This window comes from Scleropages formosus, chromosome 15 (assembly GCF_900964775.1).
Source record: "Scleropages formosus chromosome 15, fSclFor1.1, whole genome shotgun sequence".
Taxonomy (NCBI): Eukaryota; Metazoa; Chordata; class Actinopteri; order Osteoglossiformes; family Osteoglossidae; genus Scleropages; species Scleropages formosus.
In genome coordinates this window covers 352,257-366,593 of record NC_041820.1, presented here as the reverse complement: position 1 = coordinate 366,593, position 14,337 = coordinate 352,257, and the positions used below count along the sequence as shown (strand labels likewise).

At 54.5% G+C, this 14,337-nt stretch overlaps 1 protein-coding gene across 1 annotated transcript; it reads right to left on the bottom strand.

Moving 5' to 3' along the window:
* Positions 1-950: 950 nt before the first annotated feature.
* On the bottom strand, positions 951-5,822 carry tmem39b (transmembrane protein 39B). The gene is made up of 9 exons (XM_018746926.2): positions 5,599-5,822; positions 4,270-4,444; positions 3,775-3,994; positions 3,608-3,691; positions 3,044-3,198; positions 2,599-2,932; positions 2,312-2,499; positions 2,076-2,196; positions 951-1,367 (listed from the first exon to the last, which is right to left on the bottom strand). Exons 2-9 carry the CDS (start codon positions 4,398-4,400, stop codon positions 1,134-1,136), a joined length of 1,467 nt encoding a protein of 488 aa, XP_018602442.1. The 5' UTR covers positions 4,401-4,444; positions 5,599-5,822; the 3' UTR covers positions 951-1,133.
* Between the last annotated feature and the right edge of the window lie 8,515 nt (positions 5,823-14,337).

Here is a 14,337-nt window from a genome sequence, read left to right as displayed (position 1 = left end):
ACCTATAGGGGGCGCTAGAGAGCGCTACACCGGCCGCCCGGAACACTGGGCGGGGCAAACACAGTCATGTGGGAGGAGCCCAAGGAAGGGTGTTTCGCGCCGGCTCGTCCACATTGCGCTGTCACTCACGGAGAAGGCGGGGCTCAGGGGACCGCCCACCTGCCACTCGAGCGCATCTCGAGCGCGGTCACACCGCGCAGCAGCCACAGCTTCGGTCTGTGTGTGTGTGTGTGTGTGTGTGGGGCACCGCTGAGCAAGGTACCTAAAAAACTGTATCCAGCAAAATTAACCTGCTGTGTTTAGTAAATAATTGTAAGTCGCTTTGAAGAAAAGCGTCAGATGTGTGTGTGTGTGTGTGCGCGCGCGCATCATTAACAGTACACGATAGTGCACAGAATTCTTCACCAACCCCAACCTGATATACACCGCCGCCCCTCCCTTCCTGTCCAGCGCGCTCTCGCCCGCCCGCCACACACAAGATGGCGGCGGAAAGGCTCCACTTCCTGAGCGCCATTCCGGAGGACGAGGGAGCGCGTGACGGGAAGCGGAAGCGCGTAGCTGCGAAAACGTGAGGCGAACGAAAGGAAGTTCTCCTCTAACAAATCCAGCCGCTAACAGTTGGTTTACGTTGTTTACTGGTGTGCCTTTCAATTGCCCCCCAACTGCAGTTTTATTGTGGCCCGTTGGTGGGGGTGTGCTGCACACGCACAAGGAAGGCACCTTCTCATCAGGCACTGTTGGGTCTTGGCTGGATAATAACATGTTTATAATAACAACCCTGGCTCTTTTGTGCAGAATGATTCCAACCTGGCGTTACTTTGCGCGTGTGTGTGCGGGCGTTGAGAGACAGAGAGTTGTACTGAACCACTTCTACACCAGACACTTCTCGAGAAAACCGGGCAGCTCCCTGCGCTCGTACAGAGCTCAGCCGACCTTCGCACGCGCCCGCGGGGCCTGAAACAAAGAGCCCAAGAGCCAGCAAAGGACACAGACGCATTTTTTAGGGAATACAAAAATATGCTTTTTATCATTACATTTCTGAAGAAAACGACACAAAAAATGCAACTGTAGAAAAAATACAAAGCTCTCTTGTATTCTGCGCTGCTCCAGGAGGACGGGCTGAGAGCGGACAGCTAGCTGGCCTTGTGCTCGCCGGCACCCCCGGGGTACGAGTACGCCTTGCCCAGGACGATCCTGTCTCGCAGCAGCTTGAAAAAGGCGTAGTAGTTGCTGAAGAGGACGAGGGCCACGGATATGGTCTGGTGCCACTTCTCCGAACAGATGAGCGAGTAGAGCTGGTAGAAGATCATGGCCCCCTCCAAAACGATGAGGATGTTCAATATTCGGAGGGGCTTGTTGAAGAAGAACTGGGGGAGGAAAGTCCCCGTCCGGGGTGTGCTCCGTTAATGAAGCGCGGACACCGGAAACGCTGCCTGGTGTCTAAATGCTCCGAAAGGCATCGTATCCTTGGTTGACAAATTCGTCCAATTTACAATTTTCCCCTTTCGTTTATTTCCGGCTGTCCTTTCTTCACAGTTCGGTTTGCTCAGCTTTGTAGTAAATGTGACCCGCGTTTACCCATAGCACCGAAAGCTGCAGCAGAGCCCCCCCAAACAGGAGTGCCGGACCACCGTGAATTCAGCTCGCTCCCGGTGCTTACAACTCACGTGCGATGAGCGTCGGTGATCGACACCAAGATGAGCAACGCTGCGCGTTTGTCAGAGGAGCTGCTCAGCGATCAGCTCCAAACTGGAGTTTGTGGAAATGGGGCATTTTTGTTTTCAGTCATTTTAAATTATTTCAATTGTAGTTCAAAGGTACTACAAATTTTAGTCACTTTTAAAATGTATTAGTTACATTCGTCTTTCTTACAGATCCTACCTGTCCTGCATTGTTAACCTTAACACTGCGACTTGGTGGTGGGAGCTATGAACAAAGCGAGCCGCCGACGGTTTTCCTCTGGTCGCAGCGCTATTGGTCAGGCGAGAAGTCGGCGCATTTCAAAGTACCTCCCTTGGCAAAGGGGCATCGAGGCACTGTGGCGTCTGACCCCACTGTGCCCCCGTGATACTCACGTAGAAGCGGTAGTGGGAGACGTCAGATGGCACTGCCACATTGTAGTGGCCCACGGCCTTGTACACATTCTTGTTGTGTTTCACCAGCACACCCTGGGGCCACATGTACTCCTCCGTCCACCTGCGAAGGGGTGGCAGAGACAAAGGTCGGGGGTCAGAGAGCTTAATAATCAATCCAACATCAGCACCATTTGTCACCCTTGACCCGTGACCCTGCAGACATACACGCCACGTACATGTGCTGCAGGACATTGGAGCAGAGGGCGGGGTCCACCTTCTGCCAGCAGCCCAGGTGGGCGGCGGCTTTATGCAGCAGGTCGCAGTAGCGGGACGGCAGCAGGTGCCGCATGAGGATGACTGACGTGCTCACAGACACGAGCAGGAAGAGCTCGCAGGACCACTGCTTGTCCACGTACTGCGTGCTCTGCAGGGGGCGACAGCAGCACGTTACTACTTCGGTGCGTGGCGGCCGGCCAACACGATCAACCTGCTCTTCCTGTGGCGTGAACGCGACGGGACCCACCTTGACAAACCAGACAGGCACGAAGGCCACGTAGTAGGCGCTGAGCATGGAACTCACAAGCACCTCCTTCATCCTCCAGTTGAAGTCCATCTTGAGGAACTCGACCTCCTTGCGCACGAGGTCCGGCGACAGGCAGCAGGCGTGCGTGGGCGTGGCCTGTGTCCCACACAACTGGCTCGTGTGCTGCTTCCAAGTCTCCTTCAGCACGCTTAGGTAGTCCCTCCCGCCGCTGACTCCGCCCACCTCCTTGGAGCCAATGCTGGCGACGGGGGACAGCGAGCCGGTGCGCCGCAGGTCGCAGCTCAGCCGCAGAAACGGAATGTACATGCCGAACCTGCGTGACACGGGGCAGCACGTACCTCAGAGCCCGGTCGAACCCCAAACCCTCATACTGCCACCTCACGGAAGCGGGGAGACGCCCGCAGAGAAAGGAGACGCCGCTCACGGGTAGCACAGGAAGAGCAGGTTGAGGGCCGAGTACGTCCTCAGCAGGTGGATGAGGCAGCGGCACAAACCCCAACCGGTGAGCGTGAGCACAGCGAAGCGTCCGGTGACCAGCGCCATCGAGTGAGGGAACGAGTGCTTCCCGCTGTGGGAGGCCTGCGCCGTCGCACACAAACACACACACACTTCACGTACTGCAACACCTCTCATATTACATTTCATGTGCATTTATTCACTTAATTAACACTTTTCTCCAAAGCAACTTACAATGTTGAGGTATTTACAGTTGTTTACTCATTTATACAGCTGGGTAATTACCTCTTTCAAAGCTACTAAAGTCTGAGGTGGTAATTGAACCTGTGACCTTTGGGTCCAAAGGCAGCAGCTGTAACCACTACGCTACCAGCCGCCCCTCGTATGAGGGACAGCGTTTCAAACACACAGACTGCGTGACTGCAGTGTCTTCAGAGCTCCTTCAGCAGGCTCCTTCTTTCAACCGATCCAGCAGTTCAGCATTTCAGACGTCGCTTCATTCGCACGGAAGTAGCGCACGGCACAAACTGACCTCCTTGACGACGGCCGCGATGAGCCGCCGGGCCAGAATGATGACGACGAACGCCAGCAAGTTGTAGTCGATGAGGTGGAAGTTCTGAACGGAGAGAAGAGGCAAGGTGCGTTACCTTCAGCACCGCTCCTCACTGACGCACACAACTCGCGGTTGACTGCGCTCACCAAGGAGGTGTGGGAGGGTGGGTGCGAGGGCGGGTACCACCACACCGTCTTGTAGATGTTGACATAGTGGACGAAGAGTGCGACAAGGTGGCAGAAGAAGAGGTGCAGCTCAAACAGGACGTTGCGCTCCACGGACAGGTCCGGGATTTTGCAATGCTTCAGAGGGACCACCGTCTGCGCAGCGAGCGGGGGGCTGGACATGCTCGTACCGGAGCTGCTCCTGACCCGATGAAACACACACGCACACACACACCTGTAAGCAGGGGTGCAGCAGAAATACCACACCTGGTGGAACCCACTGAATATCCAAATTAACATCTTCAGGTTCCACTCTCACTTCCTGTCTGTGAGTTAGCCAATGAAAGCCTCTTCAGTCTCGCTTCCGGCGTGTGCGTCAGCCAATGAGATCATTAGCGTCCTCCCCGAGGGCAGCGGGGAAAGGTGACCGCCACGCAGGCTGTACGAAGGCCGCACTCGATACGATGGACCGCTCACCTGGTTCGCGACCGGACTCCTGTCACAGGCGAACTGGTCGAGTGGCTGCCATTGCTCACCGAACCCGAGTCGCCACCCAGCGGAGAGCGACAGTAGGAGGTGCGGTTTGCACCCCTCCGTCCACCCGCCATTGCCGGACTGCGCCGCTGCCCTCCTGCCGCTCTGTCCTGGGTACCTGTTTAGAGCGTAGGGGGTACAGGTCAGCATGGGCCCCGCATGTACGCACGCACGCACGCACGCACGCACTTTTTCACACAAGTGGACTTGTAATGCCGGTATTTTTCATTTTTTAAAAAAATTGAATTTTCAGTTGAATTAACCCATTGTTTACTGTAGCGGTGTCACGCTGGACAGCGGCACTGGGGACGGGTGGACACAGGGCTTCTAGTGGGATCCGTTCAAACCCTTCGTCTCGTCTCCCTAATAATCGGAACGCGGCACGTCAAAGTCTGCATAATGTACCGGGTTCAGAGGAACGCTTTTAACACGAGGTGCGACCGAGGAACACCTGGACACACGCGGGTCGCCGATTCCAGTCCACGTTTACGTCGGTCATCCGAGGTTACGCCGAAGGCGCGACTGACAGCGGCCCATCTAGAAGTGCCACGCACAATACAGTCACAGTGACTGATGGGCTTGAATCCCACCTCCAGCTGTAGTACCCTTGAGTAAGGCAAGGTACTTACCCTAGAGTTGCTCCAGTAAAATGACCCAGTAGCACCAACACCCTGATTTACATCATCATGTATTAATTTATGAGACGCTCGAGTCGAAAGCGACGAACATCTCATAGAAAATACAACAAAGCGTTCATTAGAGCAGCAGGAAGAGACACTTGGATACAGACGTGTGATTCTACGCTACAGTTACTGTCTTAAGTCTTTCACCGTACGAAGCGTGATCATCATGTTCATCGCACGAGTAGCTGTATAAAACTTTATCCAATATTGACGATTCCTTAAGAGTGGACACACACCGACTGACAGCAGCACTGAATAATACGAGATGATCATGCTGTTCGCAATCGGTGCACGGACGGACTGACTCTGCGGCGGCGGCGGCTCGCGCTCAGTCACGGTGCGCGCGCCGCTCGCCGTCGCCGACGGTTCTGGGCGCCGCGTCACATCGACTTTTTACACTAAACGTGTGTGTTTCACACGGAACCAACGAGGAGCGCGCGCGCACACACACACTGCAGGGAAGAGCAGCAGCAGGGCGGCTGCCGCACAAAAGAGCCGCGGCCTGCGTTTCATAAACACTCACTCACTCACTCACTCACTCACTCTCTCTCTCTCTCTCTCACACTCGCTCGCTCGCTCGCACACCGACCTGCACCGGTCGACCGGAGCGGAGATCCTGTCGCGCGCCGCGGCCTAAGCTATTAGCACCGGCGTTGTTCGGCACGAGCGCCGCATCCGCGCGTGAACAACGCGCGGGTCTCCATGGTGTCGCAGAGATGGTTCCGCTTGCGGACGCGCGATGACGAGGACGCGCCGGGGAGCACGTGTCCCAGTGACACTCGCGGGCGAGGCCGCGCGCTCTTAAAGGGACAGCGCGCGCACGCGCGCGCGAGAGAGAGAGAGAGAGAGAGATATCACGGTGCGGATCAACGTGCACACGGAGTCGTACACAAAGTGACCAGCAGGTGGCAGCATTTGCACGCGTATCGAACCCCGAGCACTTCTCTTTCTCCGGGCTCCAGCTCTGCGGTTCAGCCTTGATGGGGTTTCGGGTCACGACCCAAAAACAGACTGATGAGGCCACGAGGACGAAACACATCTCACTCGCACATCACTCGCTTCATCCCACAAGTCAGTTGGCACAAAGCGTCCGCTGTCACAGATGGTACCGAGAGAACACGCACATTCCCGCGTTACACACCGCGCGTGACTCCCACGGGGCGTGAGATCGTAGTACACCCACGGTGTGGACATTCAAACCCCATGTGCGCTCTGTACACGATGAGAACGCGTGCAAACACACACAATCGCACACGCGCACAGACGTCGCGGTCGCTGCCGTGCTGGAGCTCTGCAGGCTCCCACCATCGTGGCTTCCCCACCGCGGTAAACCACCGCGAACCGATGGGCCCGCGGCGTTTCCAGCGCATATATCGTGGAAGCCGTGGCGTGTGAGCGATGCTGTGAAGGACACTCGTCCCTAACTGTCCTCCTCGTGCTTCTCCGGAACAAGAAAACAGCGGCAGGTCCACGGGGCACCTGTACCCCGATGAGGGGAGTGGATCCCATCTTTAATGGGGTGGGGGGTAGCTCTCTGTAGGGGGTCCAGTTAGAGGGTAGGGGTGCTGGGGGTGGAGGGGGTGCACCGTGCTGTTATTTACCCCTCAATCCCCAGCAGACAGAAGCAGATGAGAAGACGGTCGTCACAACGCCAGGTGGCGTCGCCAAGCGGCAAATCGCAGGATTAAGAACCTCCGCCTCCCCCTCCACACGGAGGGCTCACTGGTGGACGGAGCGAGATGAGGGTCACTGCAGGAAGCATGTCGGGAGGATGAGAACAGAGCAGGAGAGACACCGATGGACCCCCCCCACCCGCTGGAACAGAGACACCACACAGGCTCAGAGTCTTTCTTGTCTGTTTTTCTTGTCCGCAGGAGGGACTGAAACTCCCGTGGACAGCGGCGCATCGCTGTACATCAACACGGATAACACCGCGGTAAAAGGACAGAGTTCTTTTCCACTAAATACAGTATTTCAGTCAATGATGCAACAAGAGGAAACTCAGCTGCGCCTTTAGAGCGATTCTCACCGAAACAGAGACACTATGCAGAACACCTTTATGACGGAGAGAAGAAACAAAAGAAAAATATCTGCTCCAAACAAACACCAAATTCTAACCGCTAACGAAGAGGCGCTAAAAATAGACGAAGGGCTCCTCTGAAGGGACCTTGACCGCAGAGCTGTCCTCAAAACGCATCACAAAAACAACCTTGCACCCGTGTTCAGGAGGCACGACCGCAACACGCAGGGATCGCAGGGGAGTGGGGTCGAGCCCAGAGAACGCCTGCAGCTGCTTCTGCAGCACCGGGTTCGAGAAGAGCGCTCTCCTGAGAACGTGGCGGCTTCGGCTCCGGAGGCCCACTTCAAAGAGGACGGAAAGGGCAGCGGTCCTGTTCAGTGCGACTGACACACACCGGTCTCCTACAGGTCAGTGTCCCATCACACAGCCTACTGCTGCACGGGGCCCAAGGAGTCACAAGTGGGGCAGATCCCAGCATCACCTGGGACTCTCACCAGGTCCTCAGGCCAGGGCTGGAGGAACAAAGTCCAATGTCCACGCACGCACACACAGCTGTCGTTCAAGGGAGTGAGGAACCACAGGCATCTCGGCGCTGGGGCCTCATTCAAAGCCGAGATGTGGGCTCAGAGGCAGAGGAGCCGTTTGTCCTTGCGGATGAGGGAAGGTGACTGCCATCGTGCTCCTGACCGACTCATCTGTCCTTTGGGGGCCCTTCTCCAATAGCAGTTTTATACTGGTGAGTTTCTCATTCTTTCTCCTCGGGAACGACTTTAAAAAACAGAAGAACGATGAGACAGGAGCGTGTGGCAGACAGAGTCGCCCTGAAAGGAACTTTTACGCCTGCATTCTTCTCCCCGCCATCAGCATGTCATTTGTAAACTACTACTGATCCGTAGTAACATTTTTGATATTATCACCAAGCCCATCAGATGAGTTGCGCCTCCTTTTGGCCCCGATACAGATCAGGAAAACAGGGCCCCGTTCGTTGCCATGGCAACATCTCTAGAACGACACACTGAGGGCTGAGTGAGCTCATGGATGCTAATTTGGGTCCTTCCTCTTCTCCCTTTTCTTCATCACTAGTCAAGGGTCACGAAATCCAGTAGGAATCAGTCAACCGCAGCTGTTTGACAAAGACCAGAAGGTTCTGGTTTGGACTGAGAGCAACGTGTTCAGGAGACCGGGGTGGAGCGGTAGGGTTGTAGGAGCGAGTGTCACACCTTCCCTTTGCTTCTCTCAACTCACCAACTCAGTTGGCAACTGTCACGTGGAACCTTCACTGAGAGGAGTGAGAAACCAGAGCCAAGAAAAGCTCCCAGCAGGGGGCGCCAGCGAGCTGGACACGACGTTCCAGCAGGAATGGAGAGAAAGGCCTCCGAGGAAGAGGAGCAGAAATGCAACGCAGACAGCGGTGAACCGAAGGAGGGTCAAGCAACAGCCTGTGAGCCTGATGAGGAACGTGCCAAGAGTTTCGTTGTGAGGAGCAGAGCCTCTCGCTGGCGAACACACGTAGCTCTTCAGAAACCCCCCCCCCCACTGGGGAATGGGGGTGGGATGCCACCGAAGACAAGGAACTGGAATTTCGAAGAGTCCGATTGGAAAAAGGCAGCGAAACGTCACAAACATCATCAGTCTCTAGTTCGGGTGGGGCTCAGACCACCAAACAAACAAACTCGTGAAGAAAAAAATGACGTGGAGCAGCTGCATTTAGCTGCACATCACATCCTTCTTCGCGCATCCTTTGTTGGAGTGCTGACACACACACACACGCTGTCACCCGCACTGAGATGCACTACTGTTTTCGTTACAGGTTTTTCTGTGAAGTTCTGATCCCATTTGTCAGACCCTCCATCAGATCGTCACGGTTGGTCTTCAAGTCTGAAGCCACTTTGTTTCCCAGGAGGAACTGCTCTGGAACGTGGGCCACGCTCTCGCTTTTCGCAGACGGAACTGAACGTGTCGTGTCGAACCCTGCCTTTTCTACTACCGGCGAAGGGCCGAGCGGCCGGCTCCGGTCCAGTCCGGTCGGACGGTCATCAGGGGTCCAGACTGTAGCACGTCGGGCCACTTTGTGCATTTTCTCGTTCTTATTGAATTTGACGAGGTGCCGGGAATTTGCCTTTTATCACAGTCTGTCCAGAGGTACCTTCATGTAACCCAATTTGTACGATGGGTGAGGGCATTAGGAAGATCTTTCTCTTCTCAGAAGGGTTTTCTCCCTCCCTTTCCCGTTGGGGGGGGGGGGCAACACATACAGCTCGCTGGTGTGGGGGGGGGGGTCAGGTGCCTGAGCGAGTACTATCAGTAAAATGAGCACTTTGGCGGGGGGGGGGTACAGGAGACGATGTCTCCGCTGACGAGGGGCCGCGTTTAGACTCAGAGAACTTGAATCGCCCCTCCTGCTCCAGTACCCTCGATCAAATACCGCTTTGGAGAAAAGTGTCACATAAAGGAATGAATGTCAACCTGTCACTACAGAAATGTGCGGGAACGAGATGTATGACATCGTTTGCATAGGGTGTCACGTAGAGCAACGTACACTTGTACAACCCCCACACACACAGTGAGAAGCAGAACAGTCAGCTGAGGTACGAGTTCAGTCCAGAGACCCAGCGGTCCACGCCAGCAGCTCGGGAGCGAAGGTTTTCCAGAGCCGTATGACACACGGGGAGCCCGGGTCACGCCGGATGAAGGGACTCAAACCCGCATGTGGGCCGGACGTGGTCACGACGGTTGGGCCCGTTGCAGCCCCGGGTTCATCAGGACCATACTGGGTCTCACACACACCACGGGGGATGGGTCTGGACTCGTTAGGGGATCGCGTAGAGGTCAAGCCCGTGATGCCCCCACCCCCCACTATCAAGAGTCCAAAAAGCACTGCTGCTTCCAGACGCCTGTTTCGATCTGCGTGTCTCCGCTCATGTGTAGAGTTCAATGAGCCATACGTGACAGCGCACCGCCCGTTGGCCGCGGCGATAAACACAGCGAAAATCTTGCTGCTTCCGTTCATTTTTTTGGCACAAAATCTGAAGAGGCACCGACTCGCATTGCCAGCGTGGAAGATTTGCGAGGGCAAATATTTGCAAGAGCATCACTGGTTTTTCCCATAAATCTCAGTGCTTCTCAATGAGCTGAAGTTCCACAGCCTCACCGCTCTGATCTCCGTGAAACATCAATATCTGGAGCCACCGACACTATCGAAACGTCAACATTGAATTTCTCTGCGAGTTTTATTCACTTAAAACTGAAGCAGCGGGAGTAAATAACCGGGAGGCGCACTCTTCGGCTTTGAGTTTGAACATGACGTCGAGTCGACCGCTGACCTTCGGCTCCCGGAACGCAACGAACGCCGAAACGGAGACTGCGGCAGTACGGCGCACGTGTGCTGGAGGGAAAATTAGATGAGGTGTGAGCGGTGAGCAGTGGCAGCGATTGCACAGTAGTGACCACATCACTGTAATGGCGATATCGATAGTGACAATGAGAGCGACGGCGAGCGTGACAATGAGGACGACGACAGCAGCAATAGCGATAGTTACGGTGCCCGTTTGTCGGCAAACGCACGGTGGAGCTGAAAAGCACGGTTTCCTAGACAGCGGTTCTTAGAAGACCAGGTGAACACGGGCAGCGATGACAGCCGCTCCACTCCTCTGGCCTCGTTAGCAGGCGCTGTCTGCCGCGAGGATCATTCTCTTACCCATAATGCAGCAGGGCTGGCGAGCTCCGTCCGCTCTGCTGGCCCCGAATTCCTCGCGCCGCGGAAAAGTGCCGAGGATCAGGAGACACACATGCTTGCCAACAAAGTTATTCTGTGTGCATCATTTCATGCTTCCAAGACTTTTACACACCCGTTTCTTCTCTCGGCTGGAATATCCGCAGCGCCCGGGTTGCGGATGTTTCCAGAAGGCCCTGCAGCGCAGCGGGAGTCGGGGAGTGCGGCACTTCTCCGGCGCTGCTCTCAGCCACGTAGCACCGCCTGCGTTCTTCAAGAAGGGCTTGCTAGCGTCTCCTCCATCCTGGCCGTGTGTGTGAAGGACCGCGTGCTCCCAGAGGAGCCCCCACCCCCGACAGCGTGTCCCAAGGTCAAGGTTCGCATGGCTCCATGAGTTCCCATCGTTGCATTTTCATTTCCCTCCTTTACCACACCTACCCATTGAAGGACTGGACAAATTTCTGAACTTTCTGACGTGTGTCATTTGTGACACCTGTCAATGTTTAATGTCCTTAAATAATTCGGGACAAACATAATTACACCAAAGAAGCTTTCACAGTTAATCTCTACAGGCCGCAACAAATCAGAGTAGCGTTTTAATCGCACAACATTAGATTGTTCACATCACACATCACCTTTCGCTGCTGGACTGCGCTAATAATTCCAGTCGCAGATTTTGTCCTTCAACTCACGTGGCATGAACTGTGTAAAAACAAGTACTACCAGCTAGCGCTGAGCTCAGATACTGAAGAAGCCACGTTGCACCCAGCGGGTACCAAACCAAAAGGAACCATAAAAGCTGTGCAAAAAAAAGAAAGAAAAAACCCCTGCATTAAAAACGAGCAGTTGGGAGAAAGATGGAAAAAGTTGTTCTCTCAAAGTGGCAGGTTTAGAAACTTGGGCGACAGCGAGTAGCGCCTTTGTCTCACAGCACCTGGGTGGTGCAAGAGGACGCGGGTTCGATCCCCGCTCAGTTTGCGTGGAACTTGTACGTTCTCCTCATTGGCGAGGGTTTGTTCCAGGTGCTCTGGTTTCCTAATCCTTTGGATCCAAGGCACAGAATTATTCACAATACTTCAGCGGACAGTGAGCATTTGAACGCGTTTATGAAAGGCTGAGCTTTCAACTGCACTGGCGCCTCCAAATCGCCCATTGTGTGTGTGTGTGTGTGTGTGTGAGAGAGAGAGAGAGAGAGAAAGATTCACTGGTGTATAACTGAGTTACTCACTAGTGTACTGTAGTATATTCAACACTATGTCACTTTGGGGAAAGCGTGTGGGCTGATATTACTAGTGTTCATCGGAAGTCACTTTCGAGAGAAACGTCTGCAAAACGAATGAACGAAAACGTAGTGCAGTCCTTGGAAAGTGGGTGGAGCCCGTCTATCGTAGGGTCCGGTAACGAGGGTCAAGCCTGCGCTCTTCTGACACAGAGAACAAGGCTGTAGAGTGTAAAGAGCATCCAACATCACACTAGGAAAATAACTGCCGAGAAACACTACAGCGTTGGAGCGGGAGAATTTACCGTCGGGGTTTGTGTGCTGCGATTATTTTAATGACGTGATGTCACTTCCCGTCAGCGTTCTAGCACGACCTACAGGCAGGGACATCTCTTCGGGAGCCTTCCTCCATCATACATCATACCTGTCAGAGTAGCGCCGCTGTGTTGCGACAGGATGGGACGTTGAGGTTCACGCATCACGGCTTGTACTCGCTGGCCTTGTGGGTGCTCCACACGCTGCATCTCCTGCATCTCATGACCACTCACGGAACAGCAATCTAGATGCAGCGCGATGTTGAAATAAACAAATGTTGCTGTCAGTTCCTGAAGAATCCTGCCAGCAGCAATAGAACGGGTGAAGCTCGGTTCTTAGCGGTTCGCACTTTAAGATGAGGGGATGAGAAACGTGCGGCGAACATCCCGAGGCTCAGCTTGGTGCCCATCGTGTAACACGCATCCCAGAAAAACATGGGCTGGATAGCAGGTGGGGAGGGATTTCAGATCACTGTGGCGTGGGTGTTGGCTGAAGAGGTGGACGTCGGGTCACATCTCCTGCTGAAATAAAAACGTCCCCTTCCAGCCCACGTCCCCTCCTTCTGTCATGGAATTCAGCATCGCTTCCTCAACAGGCGAGCCGCAAGTGAGCGGCGAAGGGCCCGACGTCCCCGTGCCGAACAGCAGCTGCTAGTTCCACACAACACGTGACCTGTCGCGTGAATCTTCCCGTTTCTTTGACTGATGTTAAAACCGCTGTGGTCACTTTCAATCGGGTACAAGGGCTTTTGGGTTGAACGGCGGCACAGGAGCAACTTCGCCAACTTTAGCACGACACCCCCGTGACGAACAGTGGAGCAGCAAACATTTGCTCCAATGCTAACAGAATAACAGACTGCATTTGTGGCGACACTATAGACACTCCTCTACATGCGCCGTGTGTGTGTGTGTGTGTGTGTGTGTGTGTCTCGCACTACTCAACATCCAACTCGCAACAATCACTGGTACCTGATGGTGCTGCTACACAGAAAACAAGACAAATTCTGATAAAAATCCAAGTCCTGTAGGCTGAAGACTAATGAAGCGGCACTAAAACGGGTCTCTGTGCTCTTATGACAGAAGAGTTTTCCGAGGGCACTCTGCAGCTGAGCACGTGTGCGTGAGAACATACGGGTATGCACGACTCGCTCCCGCTACGTGAGCAACCTTCCCCAGTGCAGCTCTCCTGAATTTGAAAGCCGAGCGGAGGAGCAGAATAATTCGACACGCTCCAAACTTGAGTGAGAGTGAGTGTTTGAACATGTTCATGATGGGCTGAGCCACCATCACCCCCTTTATTCCTTCTGCATCTCAATGAGTTATTTTTCCTCTACTTTTTGTATTCTTGTTCAATACGTCGTGTTGAATTTCTTGCCCAGGGCAGCGTTGTGATGCAGAACTTTAGAAAAACATGAAACGTTCATACGCTTTTCTCAGAGCCACTGTAACAATTCCACGTTTGCAGTGCTGTAGTCACCATCTCTCATGTGTCTGGTGCGAGAGACATGCCATCGCGCCTTGCCCGGCTTGCGGGGCTCCTCCCCGTCTCGGCTCCGGAGCCCCGCGTTCGGCCCAACGAGACCCTCCCATCGCAGGCGGGAACCACATCCAGACAGCGAGAGCAGGATGGTTTCCATGCACAGTTCTCTATTCCCACCCCCGCAGAGCTCTGTGGTTCCGCCCAGCACCCTCGAGCTCTATCAACGTTATCGGAAAATGAATCACTGACACCAAACAGAGGCAGTAGCCCAACTGGAAGAAGATTCTCTTGAACAGATAAATGCAGAATGGAGGACTTGCTTGGAATCTGCCTCCAAAGGCAAATTCCGCCTCTCAGCATTTCCACTCCTGGACAAGTCGCTCCTTTCCCATGTTGTACTTGGCCCGAATCGCCGAGAATAATTCCATTTTTCAGTAATTTTCTCCATTGCTACAGTGCTTTCCCTGCACTCCTCTGCCCCGATCCTCCCGCTCTGGGCTTCACGGGGAGCTGTTTTTCTCCACTGCCCCTCTGCGATCCAACGCTGAAAAGTCCTCCAAAGCACGGCCCCATCAAAACTCTG